At 46.1% G+C, this 20,197-nt stretch overlaps 1 protein-coding gene across 1 annotated transcript in view; it reads left to right on the forward strand.

Moving 5' to 3' along the window:
• Positions 1-20,197, forward strand: part of TARS1 (threonyl-tRNA synthetase 1) — a 767,350-nt gene that overhangs the window by 459,057 nt on the left and 288,096 nt on the right. The window contains exons 14-15 of the mRNA XM_044073446.1: positions 7-84; positions 15,012-15,112. Coding sequence (XP_043929381.1) covers positions 7-84; positions 15,012-15,112 — 179 coding nt within the window. The remainder of the gene's footprint in view (positions 1-6; positions 85-15,011; positions 15,113-20,197) is intronic.

A 20,197-nucleotide genomic window follows, 5' to 3' on the forward strand; every position in this document is an offset into this window, starting at 1 on the left:
TCTCAGCAACTTGAAGCTAGCCTTAATGAGTTTGGTGAGAAGTGGGAACTGAACCCTGGAGATGGAGCATTTTATGGACCCAAGGTTAGTAAGGAAATGTGCTATAAATCATCTTTTCAAAATTTTTTTATATTTATTAGATGTGTTGCAGTAGAGGGGATAGAAATGATGGTGCTATAATCAGACAAAACTGCATTACTGTTCGATTCTACTCTATCTCCCAGAGCTTTAGTTTGCTGCTGAAGGTTCAGTGGGCCAAAAATGTAGAACTTTCAGCTAGTTGAAACTTCATTGCAAGGGGGCAAGTTCATTGCATCCAGTGTGTAGGGTCCATTATTTAAATATTCTAACTGTATGGCCACACAGCTGCAGAGAAAAGACCACATACACTGATCCACTGCCAACAAGCAAAAATTGTACTGGCAGTGATTTTGTATGGAAACCAGCAAGGAACAAGTTCATCTTCCGGGAATTTAAATGGCTAAGTTGAAACCTCATCCTGCCAGTGAAACTCAATGAAAAGCAATGTAATGTCATTGAATTTACAAATATCACTAACATTTTGTTTTATGTTGTCTGATGTCCGTAATGCTTTTGATGTGCTTCTTAAGAGCAATTGTTTTAAGAAAATACAGTGCATCAGTATAATCACTCTTACTTCTTCACAATAAATGCAAACCTATTTTTGTAAACATGCTTAGAAATTGTTACTGTTACATACATTTTCGCAGTAAATGTAAAAATATTTTTGTAAACATGCTTAGAAATTTACTGAGACAGAAGCCCTCAGTTTTAGACATTTGTTCTTCAGCAGAGTGGAGCTGAAAATACCTATGATCAACACAGTGCAAATGTCATTACTCCTTGAAATTGCTGCAGATGCAACCTGTAATGGGATGCTGTCCACCCTTCACTTCCATCACCTTAATTATTCTAATGCTGAGACTGCTCTAATTATTTTGGTTGGGATAGGGTGGTGACTTGCCCAATAATAAGCACAAACGTGCTGTTAAGTTACTTCCTTTAAACTTGCCTTTTTTCCCCTAGCATCAGGCACAGTGACTTTCAGTAACTCGCAGTAGTAGCACATAAAAGTGGTCTCCAGACTACGGATAGTATTCGTAAAGAATTGTTTTATGGTCAAGGTCTACCCCAGTGCCTTGTTCTGACTTGATGTATAAAATAGTGCTCATTTTAACATTTTGATTCACAAAGGTCCAGACTGCAGTTAACATTTTATACCACAGATAATGTTAAAATATTTATTCTACTTTTCACCATAAATTAGAATATAGTTAAGTGCGAATTACTGTTCTGCTGTGGTTTATTTCTACCAAATGGCTCTCAATTCATAGTGGGGAGGGACTGAATCCAGCTGCATGCTGTATTGTCATGGTTTGTTATCTTGGTACTGCAGTGTCGTCTACACACTTTCCTTTTTGTTTTTGCATCCCTGAAGGACACAGTCTAATGGCTGCTCTACCTGCACCTGCATGTACTGCCCATTCATATCTTGTTTGCAGGAGCCAGGGATTCCCGGAAAGGTGAGAGTGCTCTGGCCCATTCGTTCCTGCCCAAGAATCCCCATTGAGCTCATCTTCTCACAGCAAGAGTCAGATGGTAGGAAAGATGGCCATCTTTGCTGGTTATCAGAAGTGGCCTACCCTCTCCCTTGGCAGAGCACTCCCCCTCCCAGAAGGCGGTTCTTCAAGAACCATTGTAGTTGCCCTCTGAGAGGAATCCTGTCTTTGCACACTGCAGCAGCATGGACTCAACAGACTGATAGACTCAAGCTACAGCCAGAGCTTTATCCCTCTGTGCCATAATGTAGCTTATCTGTCCCTTTCCTTGTGGCCATAGTCTGCAGTTTACTATTGAGTTCTAGTGGTATGAGGTGAAGGGTATATTACCCACAGGCATTTATTCCACATGTACCTACCTTATCTATCCATACTGCACAACCCTTTTCCTTGCCTTTCATGCCACCAGTTTATGCCAGGAATATGGTGCCATGCAGATTGTATAGTAGTAAGCTGCGAATGAAATATAGATGTTCATCGTGTTTCACTGTTGCAGTCATTACACTTGGGTTATCCTGCTGGCAGGCTACCCGCAGTCAGCCTGAATTCCAAAGTCCTGGTCCGGCGTCGGTTGCTGTCGCCTCTTCCCTGACGTCAGTGTGCCAAGGGTATAAAAGATGCAGCCGACACCATTTTCTTCAGTCTTTCTTGCTGCATGGTGCCCGAAGCAAAAGCAGTTCGCAAGTGCCGGTTGGCCGACTCCTGAGATTTTCAAAATCGAATTTCAGATCCAAAGTCTTCATTAAAGCTAAGTAACCCGTTGGGGAAACTTTTTTCTTGCTCCAGACTGATGTCAGATAAAGTTAACAATTGTATTTCTTGTGGGAAGCAAATACCTCATAAGGATTTTCATTCTTACTGTATTCCTTGCCTAGGCCCTGACCACGACGTTGCTAGCTGTCGGTTTTGTGCTAGATTTAACCAACGCACTATTAAGCGTCGGTACGATTTTGCCTTTCATTACTTTGGCCGAAGATTTAATTATATAATGCCGTCGGAACAGCCGACGACCGGAGTTTATAAAAAGCGCAAGGAAAAGGACAGGCATCCGAGGTCCAAAACCAACGACGAGGCCTCCGCTAGGCCATTCGCCGATTCGCCGGTTCTCAGTGAGGCGCTTTCACAGCCCCTGACGCCCACTACCTCAGAGCCACAGGCCGCTTCCAACTCCCACGTTGAGCCAACTAGGCCTCTGAATACACAAGGTATTGGACACTCGGAAACTATTCCCTCAGATTGGTCCGGAGCCGCTGAGCAGGCATCTGCTTCTGAGGGTGTTTTCAGACCTACACAGTTATATGTCAAGCCAACCTCAGCTTCAAAGACTAAAACAGCTCTAAAGGCAAACAAGTACAGCATTCTCCTGGACAGACTTCCAAGCCTAAGAAACAGATGCTTAAAATGGCCGAAGACCTAATTACTTTGATCAGGGGTTCCCATCCCCCTCCTGATAAGAGGACTAGGCAAGAGACCGAATATGACTCTTCTGATCAGGTTTCCATTTCCTCTGACTCCTCTTCTGAACAGGAATACTCTCTTCCTCCCTATGAGGATTCTGATGCTGAAGAATCTATTCCTTCAGCCTCTCCTCCTGAGGATTACTCTTTTGGGGAAACCTTGCATACCATGAGGGAGCATTTTCACTGGGAGAGCCAAGATTACTCAGAATCTAAGAAAAGGCTCAGAGACTTTCTTTTACTACCTCAGCACAGACCTCTTGCAATTCCACCTGTTCTAGACATTGTAGATGATGTATTTTCAGAGTCCGGCCTGTCTCCTGACTCTTTACCCCCTGTACCTGTTAAGCCAGACAGATACTACAGGGTTCCAGACTCTTATAAATTTCTATGTAAAACCCTGCTGCTGACCCAGAAAACTATATCTCAGGGTCCCAAAGGGGTCAAGGCTTCCACTGCAAAAAACCCTGTCCCCTCTGATAGGGATTCTAGGGCACTGGACAGATGGGGGAAAAAAGTTTACACTTCTGCTACCTTGGCTGTAAGGGCTTTAAATTGTCAGTTTCATATGCTTAAATATCAGCAATACCTAATGTCACTGCTAAAACAGAAAATGTTGACAAATTCTGAATGTTCTGATAACAAGGAAATGCAGGATTTATTGCATGCAGCTGAACAAGTGGGAAAGCATACTTTGCAATGTGGTTTTGATTCACTGGAGGCCTCTTGCAGGGCCGCTGTTATGGGTTTTGTCATTAGAAGGCATGCTTGGTTAAAGGAACAGAATCTGCCTGATCATGTTAAAGCAAAATTATTGGATGCTCCATTACAGCATGATACTTTGTTTGGTGTTAAGGCAGAAGAGGTGTTGAAGAAAATGGAGGATAAAGCGAAATCTATGCAGACAGTTAAGGATTTCCTATAGGTACAGCCACCCAGATTTAGCAGGAGCTGGCCTTCTAAGGATTGATCCTTTCCAGTGTCAGACAGGCCACAAAGAGGCAGATACAGACGCCCTAGAGGCAGATCCCAGCCCCAAGGCTCATACAGGCCTAAACAATGGGGTGCTTCTACCTCCAAAAGCAGAGAAGACAAATCACAGCCATATAGGAAACAGTCCCAATGACTTTCCTCTGCCAATGCCAAGCACTTATCTATTGGCAGCACTCTTAGGGGGAAAACTAGCACTTTTTTCACAAAACTGGCACATGATCACCTAGGACAAATGGGTCTTGAATATAAGGTATGCCAGACCTGCCACACAATCAATGGGCAGAGGCACAAAAACAAGTTTCATCCCTCATGGACATGAGGGCTATTCAGCGAGTACCACAGCAAGAGCAGGGACAGGGATTTTGCTCAAGACTTTTCTTGTTACCCAGAAAGGACAAAGCCTGGAGACCAGTACTGGACCTGTCTATTCTAAACACTTTTCTGGACGTTCCAAAATTCAAAATGTTGACTCTGCAGTAGTTTCTGCCCATGCTGGGCAAGAAGGCTTGGCTGGTAACTTTGGACCTCAAATAGGCATACCTGCATGTCCCAATCAGACAAACTTGCAGAAGATACCTCAGATTCATAGCTGGCTCAATGCACTACCAATTCTCTGCACTACCCTTTGGCTTATCAACTGCGCCCAGAGTCTTCACAAAATGTCTGGCACCAGTAATTGCATTTTGCAGACAAAGAGGAATACAAATATATCCTTACTTGGACGACTGCCTTATTCAAGAAGAGAACAAGGACATTTTACTGAAGCATCTGGCATTTGTAAAAAGATTACTAATTTGCCTAGGGTACACAGTGAATGAAAAGAAATCAAAACTGGTACCCTCTCAAGAGATAATATTCCTGGGTGCAAGCTTAAATACAACTGCCCAGATGGCTTATCTCACGCCAGACAAACAAAGGCAACTGATTTCTTACTTCGAAATGATGGCAACAAAGACCCAGATGTTATGTGATCCTATCTCGCCTACATTCTGACTGATGGGTTCGGAGCCGATCCCTTGGCTCCGACTCGGCACGCTTATGCCAAAGAGCGAAGTCTCTTATTGGCTGAGCTTACTATATCCCAGGATGCACCACTACCAGTCCCCCAGATCTCGTTTGCCGCTAACTTGCGAAGACGTGGTCTCGAGCTGGCTGAGCTGAGTAGTATTTATTTACTAACTTTTTTCTGTCAGAATTTTGCTGTTCTTGTCATAAAAAGCTGTTTTAACGGCTATTCTTCACTTTTGTGTGTGTTTGGAGTTTGGTGAAAAACTTTGTAGTGTGATTGGGCGTTGATTTTGATTTCAGGCCTCCTCATCTTAGGGCCTTCCCGGTCAGTCAACCCCCCTTAAACCTTAGAGGGTTTCAAAGTACCCTTGACTTATTGGTTACGGATTCTTTACCTAATCGGCAGCTGTAAACCGGTTCTTAGGTAGTGTCAGTTTGATCAGAAAATCAGGTGGATACTGTTGTTTTTTCTGTCAGGGATTACTGTTTTTTGCTATAATGTCTCAGAATCCTAGGCCTTCGGGCTTCAAAAAATGCACCAAATGTAATATTAAAATGTCAATCACAGATGACCACTCTCTCTGTGTTTATTGTTTGGGTGCAAAACATTTACAAGAGTCATGCAGCGTGTGTCACGCTTTTTCCTCGAGGGTCCTCCAGGAGAGGAAAAATAAACTTATTCTTAAAGGCTTAATAAAACCCTCCTTTGAAGAAGCTCTAGCATCCTCTCCTTCTCCAGGTAAAAAGAAAAAGGCGTCGGCTCCGACCAGTCCGTCGGATCCGGCCGCCAAAAGACATAGGCAGGCTTCTCCTTCGGCTCCAAGGACTTCGGAGCCGAGGGCGGAACGGTCTGCCTCGATGCCACCAGTCTCGACTCCTCTGGCTTCGGAGCCGATGGCTGGGGCATCGAGAGGCGGGTCACCTTCGTCGGCTCCATTGGTTTCGGAGCCAACAAGGGTTGCCCGCTCAGACACTTCCTCCTCAGCGCCGAAGTCCTCCTCGGCACCGATGGAAACTAGTGTGGGTATTCCTTCGGCGCCGATAGTCATCGAGTCGCCTCGGAGCCGGTCCCCTAGCCCTTTGGGGCCGTTGGAGAGGCCATCTCGAACCCGTTCAATCTCCTCTAAGTCATCGAGGATGTCGGATTCGGATATAGACAGGGTGCTCCAAAGACTGTTCCAGTCCCCAGTCTTTCAAAGATTTGTTTCGGTTCCGACCCAGTTGGCTTCGGAGCCGATAGCCCATGCCCATCCCATTGCTATTCCTCCTCCGACCGCTTCGGCTCCGTCGAGCAGGTGCTGTTGGAGCCGGTGGAGATCTTAGGGTCGGCTCCGACCCTTACTCCAACCAGACCTTCGGGTCCGAGTTTGGTACACGGACTTCTTCGGCTGGACCCGGGGTGATGTTTGGGACCTATGCTTTCGGTTCCGAGCCTCCCTCTCGGTGCTTCGCTGTGGGACTTCCGTCTGCTATCATGGCTCGGGACCGGACACTCCCAGGATTCTGGGGTCCGGCTTTCAGAGCTATGAGGAGTGCCTTGGCCAAGTCTTCGCCATCTCTCCGCTTTACCGGCACCTTCCTGGGCGTGGAGACTGGGTCTTTGGCAGTTCCCTGTCCGTAGGCAGCGGAACCCCTGGGCCTGAGGTTACCCCATTGGGGTTCCCTCCTCCTGAGGGTTCTTGAGTTGTCTTCAGAGGAACCCCCAAGGAAGAGATCGTGCAAGAGGAAGCACGTGGACTCCCCCGAGTCTATTACATCGGACACTGATCTTGATGATGCGGAGGGGTCCCCGAAGTCGTCCTCAGATGATGTCTCATTTGCAGACATCTTAGAGATCCTCAAACAACGAGGCTGGATATCCAAACCCCCCTCTGCTGATGAGTCAGTGCTCCTCAAGGCCTTTGGGGCTCAGCCCTCCGCCTCTTGGGTGTCTCCGCCCTTCGACGAGCTACTGGATTTAGTTTGTCGAAGGGCGGGAACATCCAGATACCGTGGAACCAGTCCTTCTCGTCCTAATAAATTTTTGTCTGCCCCACCCGAGAAGGAGTTCCTCACTAAAGGAGTGGCTGTAGATGCTATGGTGGTGGCATCTGCTACACAACAGGACGTGGCAGAGGCTTCAACGTCCGTCCATCCTCCTAATAAGGAGTCTAGGAGCATGGACAGGTACGGGAAGCGCACCCTGACTTCAGCGGCCTTTACTTTAAGGTCTCTGAATTATTTGGCACATTTTATCAGGCTTCAGAGGGATCTGGTCAAGGAGCTGTCAGATTCTCTCGGGTAACCTACCTGAGCAGCTAGCCCAGTCGGTTAGCTCTCAGTTGGCTATCCTTACGTCAATTTCTAACTCGTCCATGAGGCTCATTTCCTATGCGGCTGAAGGGGCGGTAGAGCGCAGGCACAGGCGTGGCTCTCGGAGACAAGCCTGGCTCCGCTTGTGTCAGTTCTGGAGGCCTTCAAGTCTTCCTTCACGACGCCCCTTTGATGGGTCCTCTTTGTTTGGACCTAAGGTTAAAGACACCCTTACCCGCTGTGAGCAAGAGGGAAAAACTTTATCTGCCGTAGGTGCCCGTTATTCCACTCCCTTTCGGCCTTTTCCCAAGGCTAAAGGAGGGGGGAAGATGTGGTTCCGTAAATCACGTAAGTTTTTTCCTCAACAGCAGGAAGATTCCCCTTCCAGAGGCAGAGGACGGGGAAATTTTTCTGGGAGACGCCCTCCCAGAGGCGGCAGAGGCCCCCGCAATTCTGGAGACCACGAGTCCTTTCGTGGCTCTTCAGCCTCCCACACATCATGAGGGATTGCCCGGCTGTGCTGCTCCGGAGCCAGTCGGGTGCCATTTTGCCAAGCACCTAAAAGCCTGGGAGTCAATCACTCAGGACAGATGGGTGCTTCGGATCATTGCCGGAGGTTACACCATCCCATTCACATGCTCACCCCCACCGTCCAAAAAAATCCCGGACCCACCACCCAGTCAAAGGGAAATGGCAGCCGCAGAAGCTTTAAAGCTGCTAGAAAAAGGAGTCATCCAACCGGTCCCCACAGACCAGATCGGATCCGGAAATTACTCCAGGTTCTTTTTAGTGCCAAAAAAGACAGGGGACCTGTGACCAATATTGGATCTCAGCAGACTGAACCAATCCGTCACGAAATCCAAATTCCGAATGGTCACGTTACAATCCATTCTCCCATTGTTGGAGAAGGAGGTTTGGATGTGCTCCATAGACCTCAAGGACGCCTATTATCACATACCGATACATCAGGCGTCCAGGAGGTATCTGCGCTTCAGCCTGGGAGTCAGTCATTTCCAATTTTGTGCACTGCCCTTTGGTCTCACCACAGCCCCCAGGGTGTTCACCAAGTGTTTGGCAGTAGTGACTGCTCACCTGAGGAGTCTTGGATTCCAAGTGTTTCCCTATCTGGACGACTGGCACCTGACTGCCACCACCAGGCATCTACTAATGGACAACCTCAAAGCCACCATCTCCCTGGGTGCTACCCTAGGAATTACATTCAATTGGTCAAAGTCTGTCTTGCTGCCCTCTCAGCGCATAAGGTTCATAGGAGCAGAGATAGACTCAAAATTGATGCGCGTTTTTCTTCCTACCGAAAGGATCCAAACTTTACAGGGCCAAGTTCAAGCTCTGATTTCAAGATCCAAAGCCCCAGCCAGGATGGTCCTACAAGTTTTAGGTTCAATGTCTGCCACGGTTCTTTTAGTTCCTCTGGCAAGATTGCACATGAGGATTCTTCAGTGGCTATTGTCAACTCAATGGTCCTTTCAGGACCTTCCCCTCAATCATCCCATTATGATTACAGAAACATGCAAACGGGACCTTCGCTGGTGGCTTCAGACATCCAATCTAAATCAAGGAAGCCCCTTTGTTATTCCCTCTCCAGTGGTTACCCTGACGACAGATGCCTCCCAGATAGGGTGGGGGGGGCATTGTCTGGGCAGGTTAGTTCAGGGCTCCTGGCTTCCAGACGAAGCTCTTCTCCACATCAATGTGTTGGAGATGAGGGCTGTACTTCTGTCCCTACAGGCCTTACACAAGTTTCTTCCTCAGGGCATCATCGCCATCCACACAGACAACATGTCGGTGGTCTGGTATCTAAACAAACAAGGAGGGACCAGATCTTACCCCTTTGCAGAGAGGCCATGAGGGTGTGGGAATGGGCTGTAGCTACCAACCGCTTCTTGGTAGCGACCCACATTCGGGAAATCAAATATATTGGCAGACAAATTGAGCAGGACAATTCTCTCTCCTCACGAGTGGTCCCTAAACGAAACAGTAGCAGCTCAGGTTTTCAGGAGATGGGGAACGCCGTGCTGCGATCTATTTGCAACACCACTAAACACGAAGTGCAAAATGTTCTTCTCCTTGACTCCACATCAAGGGGAAGCAGCTATGGATGTTCTAGCACAACCTTGGCCAACAGGGCTACTTTATGCCTTTCCTCCGATACCACTTCTCTCCAAAGTCATTCAAAAAGCTTCTCAATTGGGGTCCACAATGATACTGATTGCTCCATACTGGCCTCGTCAGGTATGGTTTCCCTACCTGAAGAAACATGCGGTGGACGATCCTTGGATGTTAGATCTAACTCCGGATCTGCTAATCCATCAGTCGGGATGACAGCATCAGTCCCTACACTCCTTGAAGTTGACAGCCTGGCTCCTCCACTTCCGACCTTAGTCAGAAGTCACACATTAGACCCGGAAGTTATTCACATTTTATCTTCAGCCCACAAACCCACCACTAACAAATTGTACCTCAGTAAGTGGAAGAGGTTTGCTATCTGGGCTCAACTAAGGGGCTTAGACCCTATCACTGCTCCAATCCCGGAAGTTTTGAAATTCTTAACATCCCTGTTTAATCAAGGATCTTCTGTCTCTACTATTAAAGTCCAACTGGCGGCTATCTCTAAATTCCACGAATCCATGGATCCTCCATTGATGAGCAGCAGATTATGCAAGACCTTTATTAAAGGTGCGGGCCTGTTAAGACCCCCAGTTTTTCATCCTGCGCCTCCGTGGGATCTTGATTTGGTGCTTCGTGCATTAACATCTCCCCCTTTCGAACCTGCTGCTACATGTGAGTTAAAATATCTGTCTTGGAAAACTGCCTTCTTAGTTGCAATTACTTCTGCAAGAAGAGTTTCAGAGCTTCAAGCCCTATCTATTAAACCACCGTACTTGATTTTCCACAAGGATAGAGTATCACTTAGACCTAATCCATCCTTTGTCCCAAAGGTCTGTTCTAATCTCTGTCTTCAACAATCTCTAGAGCTACCAGTTTTCTTCCCAAAATTCTCCAATGAAGCAGGCTTATTCTTCTTCGAATAAGCAACTTACAACATCTATCAAAGCTCACTCTACCAGAGGTATGGCGACTTCTATAGCTTTTCATTCCAAGCTCGCTATATCGGAGATTTGTGCTGCGGCTACTTGGTCAAATCCGCACACTTTCATTTCCCACTATAAATTGGATATGGCATCTAAAGGGCGAGCATCATTTGGTTCCACGGTACTCAGGAGTGTTTTCCAGTGAGCCACCCAGGATTCAGGTGCTAGGGACGCTGTCCTATCAGTCAGAATGTAGGCGAGATAGGATCACATAACATCTTTTAGTTATGTACTCACCATAACTTCAGATGTTTGGGATCCATCTCGCCTACATTCCTAATACCAACCCTCCTTCCCCCTGCCTTGGAGATCAGAAGAGATTGAACGGTTTTGAGTTCTTCTGTTTTATCTTGTTTCATCTGACGATGTTATATAAGCAGGGCGTGCATGTGTGCATGTGCGGACAAACTAGATCTGGGGACTGGTAGTGGTGCATCCTGGGATATAGTAAGCTCAGCCAATAAGAGACTTCGCTCTTTGGCATAAGCGTGCCGAGTCGGAGCCGAGGGATCGGCTCCGAACCCATCAGTCAGAATGTAGGCGAGATGGATCCCAAACATCTGAAGTTATGGTGAGTACATAACTAAAAGTTATCTGCAAGTCAAATTCTGCAGGCTTTGGGCTTCATGGCATCCTGCATTCTGCTAATTCCATATGCAAGACTGCATATGAGGAAACTGCAATGGTATCTAAAAAGTGTTTGGACTCCACATTGCCACAGCCTGGAAACATTAATTACCCTCATTCCCTGCCTGCAACAGGAATATCGTTGGTGGGCACAGACCTGTCACCACAACAAGGGACAGCCATTCACTTTACCCACAGCCAGGCAAACACTAACAACAGATGCATCAGATTATGCCTGGGGCAGCCCACATGGCAGGAAAATATTTTCAGGGCACATGGCCCTCAAGCCAAAGGCATCTACACATCAATCAAAAAGAGATGCTAGCTGTACAAAATGCCCTGACAGCCTTCAAGGACCTACTTCATCCAGGACAACTGCTGATAAAGATGGACAATACCACAGTCATATAGTACATAAACAAGCAAGGAGGCACACATTCCTACCCCCTCTGCAGACAAGCAATGACTTTGTGGAACACAGCATTGACTTATCAAGTACACCTGCAAGCACAATTCCTGCTAAGAAAGACAAATACTCTGGCAGACGAACTAAGCAGAAACCTCATGGATCCTCACGAGTGGAAACTAGATCCACAAATCTTCAGCATGATAACAAGGAAATGGGGGTGCCCAGACATAGATCTATTTGCCTCCCCTCACAAGTGCCAACTACAGAGATATTCTGCACAAGGATTTATCACAAACAAGCATGGAAAATGGATGCCCTATCATTCAGCTGGAAAACCCTTACAGTATATGCCTTTCCTCCACTGCCTCTCCTCCCCAAGGTACTCCTAAAGGTCAGACAAGAGAAGCCAAAAATGATACTGATTACCCCAGACTGGCCACGCCAGCACTGGTACCCAATCCTAAAGAGCTTGTCTCAAGGCCCAACCTGGGCATTACCTCAAATTCCTCATTTGCTGACCCAACAAAACTATCAGATCCTGCACAGCCAACTCAGAACCCTAAATCTGGCTGCATGGCTGACAATGTAACCATTCAGAACACACCTCTCTCTAAAACAGTTATGGATGTTATTTTGGAGGCCAGGAGGCCCAGCACCAGGAAATCTTATGCAGAAAAATGGAAGAGATTCTGTGCTTGCAATCAGGAACAAGGAATGGACATGCTTATACTAAATATTCCTCAGATTTTACAATACCTAACTGAGATGCTGGACTAAGGCCTATCCTTCTCATCAGTTAAGATCCATGCCTCTGCCATTTCAGCTCATTACAATATGGACCCACCTATTTTTTCACATCCACTGCTAAGGCAGTACCTCATAGGGGACAAAAACATAAGACCTCCAAGGAGAGCTCCAATACCTGCATGGGACCTCAATTTTGTCTTGGAAAAGCTCACACTGCCTCCTTTTGAGCCAGCCAATACAGCTGAGATAAAATACTTATTATGGAAAACAGCTCTGCTCCTAGCAATAGCTTCAGCAAGAAGAGTCTCAGAGTTACAGGCACTAATGGCTGTGGAACCTTTTATTATTTTTCATTTGACAGGGTTTCTCTAAGGACAAACCCAACATTTATGCCTAAGGTAGTGTCCAGTGTCGCTCTTGACCAAACCATTCATTTGCCTACCTTTTATCCAAACCCACCGAATAAGGGGGGGAGACTTCTGCATTCTTTGGACATACACAGACAGCTACGCTTCTACTTGGACAAAACTAAAGCTTTCAGAAAGACTGAGCAACTCTTAGTGGCATATGCTGCAGGGTCGCAAGGAAAAGCTATTTCAAAGCAGACTATTTCAAAATGGATAGGCCACTGCATTCGTTTCTGCTATTCACAACATGGCAAATCAGTGCCTAAGGGCATTAGGCCACATTCAACTAGAGCAGCAGCCACTTCAGCAGCCTTCCTAAGAGGAGTACCAACCAAGGACATTTTGGAGGCTGCAACTTGGACTTCAGTGCACACTTTTACAAAGCACTACCACTTACCTTTTTACTCTAAATCCAGAGCAGGCTTTGCCACTGCAGTTCTGCAGGGCCTCATAGCCACTCCTAATTCTGTTTAGGCCCAGCCACCCAACCTCAGATTTGGGATTCAACCCAAGTGTAATGACTGCAACACTGAAACACGATGAACATAGTACAGTTGTGTACCTACCATAAATGTAGATGTTCGAGTGTATTCACTGTTGCAGTCCAGGTCACCCTCCCACCATCCCCCTTTCATTGCTGGGACTTATCTGTACTTCTCTATTCCATACAACCTGTGTGGTGTATTTGCTTGTAGATGAAGGTAATGTTGATGTTAGTGCATGCTTTTTTATGAGCAGAATTTTTTAGCCTACCCTCTTGTGGGGCACCTGACATCTAGGGCAAGAAAAAGTAAAGAAAATGGCATCAGCTGCATCTTTTATACCCCTGGCGCACTGATGTCAGGTAAGAGGCGACAGCAACCGATGCCGGACCGGGACTTTGGAATTCAGGCCGACTGCGGGTAGCCTACCAGCAGGATAACCCAAGTGTAATGACTGTAACAGTGAATACACTCGAACATCTACATTTATGGTAGGTACACAACTGTACTTTATGAATCGTACGTTATACCATGAATAGGTCTGTTATACCAAAGCAGTTTGGTGTAAAGCTATTGGTACTGCATCAGGAAATGAAAGAAGGTTCTTCTGAACAATTAGCATGTAAATTATATGGGAGGTAGACGTGTGTGTGCTTGTGTGTGAAGAATGTCTTAATTGCAGAGATCTGTGCATAGATTTGTGTTCAGTTCATGCTATAACCAAGGATTGCCATCTCTGTTAAATGTGTGGGAGTTGGGTCTCCTTTGGTAAGCAGGGCTGTGCTTTCTGAGTTGTACCTTTGAGTGGTCCTTTAGCTATTAAGCCCTGGTCATTTACTGCTTGAAATTCAGCCCATGTTAAGTGTATAATGGATATGTTCATATGTGTCAATGAGAAGACCCTCCTAGATGAGTCAGGTGAACACCTCCTTCACCCACTTGCATTTGTTGCATCTCTTCCATCCTGCCACCGCTGCTTCAAGTTCTCAGTAATTTAGTAAGTGGAAACTAGAACGTACTTGCCTGTTATTTTGTAACAGTGTAAGTATCCAGTCTTATTTGTTGATTTGTACGAAGATGACCAGTGTTGGTTTGGAGACAAATTGTCAGGCATGAGGCATGAATACCTTATGTATCCAGTTTTCTCCCCTTTGCTTGCATCAGAATATATGCATGAACATTCCCAAATGTGGAATTTTTCAAACATTTGGCCAGCTGTTGCTTGGCAGAGAAGATGAACATGGCCAAGCACTGATCATGGCCTGTCGTCTCTTAGATCAACTTATTACAGTAAGAATGTGTTTCTTTCTGACATGAAGCAGCCGTAGTCTTCCCAGGAAATTGTGGAGGTAGTAATTTCTATGCTCTTTATAAATAGAAAGCTTGTTCAGCAAGGGATAGCAGTTACAGCAGAAGAAGACAAGGATCTTTGCAAAACTAGCAGCAGCAAATGCAGGTAATACAGTGGATGCACAGTTAATTGATTAAATGTTATGCTACCTGTTTAGTGATTCTGTGAGATTGATCAAAATGTAAGGTTAAACATTAGTTTTCAACCATAAGATGAATATGTGTTTGGTTTAATGAGAAATGAGATGAAATTGAGAGCTTATCAACTGAAACATTTTGTGAATTGAATAGGGGGTCACTATAGTGAAGAGAGAGATTTATTTTTGTGTACCTGAAAGGGATTAGCAAGGTTGACTGAAAAGAATTATTCACAGAAACAGCAGATTTCTGGGATGACATACTTCTGGGGGTACAGGCCTTAGATGATTCGAGTGGCTCAGAGATAGAGTATTACTAATAATAAAGTGGTCCTGATATTTTAATATTAAGTTAAATGAGCTGAGAAGTGTGTGTAACTAATGAAAGCTTTGATGTTTGGTGCTCTAGATTGATATCGAGATCAAAGATGCTATTGGCAGATACCATCAGTGTGCTACAATTCAACTAGACTTTCAGCTGCCTGTTAGATTTAACCTTACTTATGTAAGGTAAGTACCCCAATTTCCATTCCTTATAAACTAACACCATTTAATTATTATACTAACCAATACAATAGATATTCCGAAGCATTGGTGTATACCACTGTGACTGTTAAATGTAACTGAACAAAGGAGTGGTCTTGCTAGGTGATGTGATTGTATTTATTTATTTATGTATTATTCCTTTGCTTACTTGTACTTCTGAACATTCCACAACTGTGACTAATGTTGGGACTGATATCTGCAAAGACAGTTTGGCTTTAACAGTTAAACTGGGAAAAAGAAAAGAGAAACAGTTAAAGTGGGAGTGCAGTTACAAAACAATTTTGTGGAGGGATCCAACTGATTTAAAAATACAGCTGTTTACAAGGAGCTTTTGAAATGCCAAATCTGTTCTTCATTTTAGTTCCCCTTGCCCAGCCCTAACAGCAGCCTAATTTTAGAAGTGTGGTCCTCATCTTTTTAACTGGTAGGTTTCACGGTTTTGATTATTTCCACCCATTTGTAAATACTTGCCTTTGCTTCTGCCATATACTAACGCACACTGTGTCATTTGTTCACCATGTTATATCTGGTAAAATTTATCATAGTTTTCTTTGAAGTCACTTTACTATCCTTTCTTAAGGAGACATTCTCAAATGTTACTTTTCTGATGTCTTTCTGAAACACACTTGCTGTCTTTTCTTGTTGCATTTTATCATGAGTCAGTCTATGTTCAGATTATTAGGATTTGCATTTTTTTCAGCCAGCCCTGTCAACCCCCATGTTTTCTTCATTGATTGCCAAATTGTGATAGTTGCATTTAAGTTATGAATTCTTTTGAAATTGGAAAATAATGTGTGTGGTGGGGCTGTGTGGATGAATATGAAGAATATATGTAGTGATCTGTAAAAGTGGGTATGATTATTCAAAATTGAAAACTTTTTAATGCGCTATTTCATGTAACAAAGTATCCAAGTTTATTTTATCATTGGAGGTCTGAATGTCTGTCTTCAAAAGTGTTAGCTCTCATTGGTGCCTAACTTCAAGACATCTCTCAGCCTCTGAACTGTTAAAAAATAAATCATGTCACTGGTCTTTAAAAGTAACAGAAAACGGGCAGGAGGAGCTGTGATTCAGAATAGGTCTTCTGATACAAGACACTACTTTGTGTGAGGAAGCTTTATAAAAACTTAGTTATGTTTTTAAATCTAGTGCCCCTTTAAGCAGAGTTATATTCATGAAGAAAATTAGTAAGTCTAGGAGGAATAGAGCTAAATTTTGAGATAAAAGTCCTAATACTGTGTTTGAAACACAGCAGTTGAGGCCAGTGTGCTCAGGATGTTTTATTCAGTGTCGGCGTGCGTCTGTGTGTTGGGGGGAGGGGGGGTTGTTCTCTGGTTTTCTGTAACGTAAAGATGTTCTTGTTAATGTAATCTGAAGTCTGTACTGTGATCTTCAAAGGTGAAGAACTTGCTAGTAAATTAATTTCCCTGAATATGGTAGATTCTGGAATTAGTCATTAGTAGCTGCATATTCTCTGTTACAGCCCAACATTATTTAAAGGTTAAAACTAAAATAAGTGATCTGAAGTAGTTTACTTCATTTGATCTTCAACCTGTGGGTACTGGGTCCATATCGGATCCGAGCCGGCAGTTTCACTAGCATCAGCTCTGAGCTCCTCCCCTTAACCATAATACACCTCCACTACCTTCCAACCTCCAGATCTCATTTGCTGCGGCTTGCCATAAGCGTCATGATCCTGAGCTCTGAGTTGGGTAGTTTTGATATTCTAGTGATTTTTTGAAAGTTTCTTGAGTGTAAGTTGTTAGTGTAGGTTCCCTCTTCTCCTCCCCTCACTGGTACGTCTTGTGTTAGGTTTTTTTGTGTAGTTTTAGTGAGTTAGTCAGTGTAGAGTTGCTTCCCCCCTCCTCCCCCCCCTCATTGTTCTGTGTGCCTTCTGACAGTGTGGTGAGTGCGTCTGTGTAGAAAGTAGTTTTTCTTTTTCTCTTTCTATATTGTGTGTTAGCATTTCATAAGGATTGTTGTGTGAGACATGGCTGATCTTAAGCCGGTCTTCAAGAGGTGCACTGAGTGTGGCCACAAATTGTCACCTGCTGATGGCCACACTCTTTGCATTATGTGTTTGGGTGTAGCACATTTAACCACTGATTGTGCCATTTGTGCGGGTTTCAACCCGCGAGCCATCAAGGTTAGACTGGCCAAGTAAGCCTTGAAAGGCCTTCTACCTACCACGGAGGTGGCTGCCTTCTCTACTGCTTCGGTCACAGTGGTTGCTGTGGCCACCTCTCTTTCCTCTCATGTCCTTTCTTCTCCTCCGTCCCAGGCTGGGACTCACCCTCCCACTGCTAAGCCTGCAGAAGTGGAGTGCAGAAAAGGCAGAAGGAGAGAGAGCACTGGATAGAGAAATGCAAGAGGTCCCCAGACCTTTCAGCATCGGGCACTCCCGCCAAGAGTCAGTCTAGGCACTGTGACTCCCCTTGGCTTTGATCTCCCAGGTTCTTCCCTGAGCCGGAGGAGCCATGATCACCATCTAGGGCCTCGGTTCCTCGACCCGCCAGGTTGGAGTTTGTGGCCTCGTCACAGTCCACCCAAAGCCTTTCCAAAGTCGGCATGGATAAAATGCGGAGGATGTTCATTCGTACACAAATCCAGATGGGAGTCTTACCAGCCCCCTCTCCCTGTGGAGTGGGAGAGCTCGCTTCCTTTCTTCACACCAATTTCTCCTTCTGATCTGACCTCCGGGTTCGGACTACATGGATCCAAGGATTGCCTTAGTCAGGGGGTCGACGCCAATGGTACCTTTCTTCTCAACGTCGGCAGCTGCCTGGAGCGTGTTGGATCCGACCAGTTTGGATCAGAGTGGCTCTCGGAGCTGGAGCCTGGGTGTCAGATCTGAGGGAGTGGAACTTTTTCCATTGGCTCCAATGTTGTCGGGCCAAGTACCCCCCCCCCTCGGAGCCCCATCCACTTCTGGCCCGGCTCTGATTCTCGCGTTGGATCCTGGGGGAGCAGTTTCCTCATTGGTGGCCCAGGAAGCACATTCTCCCTCAGTGTTTGATGTGGTAGAAAGGGTTCTCTCCACTGGATATAGACCCTTGACTATTTCCTCGGACTCCTCCCCGATTCCCTCGGCTTTGAGTGCGAATCCCATCATTTTATCTGAGGGACAGCCCGTGCTCGAGGAACCCCAGGTGGTTCCCCCCTGAGGAACAAGTGGATGGAGAGTTCCCCCGGAGAGCCCCACCAAAGACGTGCCTCGCAAGCATACGTGTAAGAGGAGGCACTTGGACTCCCCTGAGTCCCTCACTGAGGACATGGATTTGTATGATGGGGAAGGTTCCTCCAGATCACCTCCCGAGGATGTCTCCTTTGGAGACATCATGGAAATCCTACTCCAGCGGGGAGGTTGGTCCTCCCAAAAACCTTCCTCTGGCGAATCCGTGTTCCTGGAGGCTTTCGGCACGGGCCCATCTACTTCCTGGGTGTCCCCTCCCGCAGATCCCCTGGTGGACCTGGTCATCTCGCAGGCTTGGAAGGAGCCAGACACAATGGAGCCAATCACAAAACGACCAGACAAGATTTTGAGGGCCCCCCGACAGACCAGCGTGGAGCAAAGGGTCCCCTTTAGATGCTATGATGGTAGCAGCAGCCACCAAAAAAGAGCTAGCCCAGGTGGGTTCTTTGGTTCATCCCCCTGACTGAGAACCTAGGATGATGGACCGCTTAGGGAAGCAGGTTTATGCATCGGCGACCTTTTCCATCAGAGCGCTAAATTACCTGGCCCATGTTACTAGACTATAGCGCGACCTGGTAAAGGAACTGGCTGAGTCTCCCCCTAAGTCCATGTTGTAGGAGGACAGAGACACGTTCTCTGTGAGGATGGCCACTTTGACAGCGGTTTCCAACACATCCATGTGACTTCTCTCACATGCTACTGAAGGAGCGGCTAGGGCAGTGGGGTCTGGCGTGTCCATGAGGTGTAACGACTGGCTCAAATTATGTCAGTTTTCGGAAACCTTCAAGGCGTCTTTTGCGAACACCCCTTATGACGGTTCTACCATTTTTGGTAAGACCGTCAGAGACACCTTCATCCAGAGTGAGAAAGATGGGAAGACACTGTCTGCCGTCGGAATCCACTTCTCGAACCCTCAAAGATCCTTTTCCCGGAATCAGCGAGGGCAAAAGAAGATGTGGTTCCGGAAGTCTCAGTATTCCTGGGACACTCAGGGCTCTTCTTCCCTAGAGGCAGAGGGGGACAGGATAGTCGCTGGCCCAGAGGCAGAGGGGATCCGAGGAATTTTGGATCTCGAGAACCATTTTCGGGCAGGCCCACACAACAACACTGAGAGGTTGCTCGACTGCTCTACTCTGGAGGTAGTCGGGGGTCGCTTGTTGTTGCACCTAGCAGCATGGGAGTCCATAACATCAGACCACTGGGTGCTTCAGATAATATCCAGAGGATACTCAATCCCATTTGTGGTTCCTCCCAAACTTGTCAAACACCTCCCAGACTTACCACCCATGCAAAAGGTGGCAGCAGCACTTAAAATTTCCAAGCTGCTAGAGAAACGACCCATCAAGCCCGTCCCCCCCAGATCAGTCCAGATCGGGCATCTACTCCAGGTTCTTTTTGGTGCCAAAGAAAACGGGGGACTTAAGGCCCCTTCTAGGCCTATCTACCCTGAACCTGTCAGTTGTCAAAGAAAAGTCCCAGATGGTCACATTACAGTCCATCATGCCGTACCTGCAAGAGAGCAACTGGATGTGCTCGTTAGACCTCCAGGATACCTACTATCACATAAAGAGGCACAGAAGTTCCAGGAGGTTCCTCCACTTCCGGCTAGGAGTCGGTCATTACCAATTTCAAGCTCTACTCTTTGGTCTCACCACAGCCCCCAGGGTGTTCACCAAAGTGATGGCAGTAGTAGCAGCTCACCTGAGGCTTCAGAGGATTCAGGTCTACCCTGACCTAGATGATTGGCTCCTTACTGCTCCCACCAAGCATCTACTTTGCCAAACTAGGGATTATTTCCTAAAGCTTGCACTCCACTTAGGGATTACAATCAACGCATCCAAATCTCTTCTGAATCC

The sequence above is a fragment of the Protopterus annectens genome, chromosome 1.part1 (assembly GCF_019279795.1).
Source record: "Protopterus annectens isolate FY-2018-M chromosome 1.part1, PAN1.0, whole genome shotgun sequence".
Taxonomy (NCBI): Eukaryota; Metazoa; Chordata; order Ceratodontiformes; family Protopteridae; genus Protopterus; species Protopterus annectens.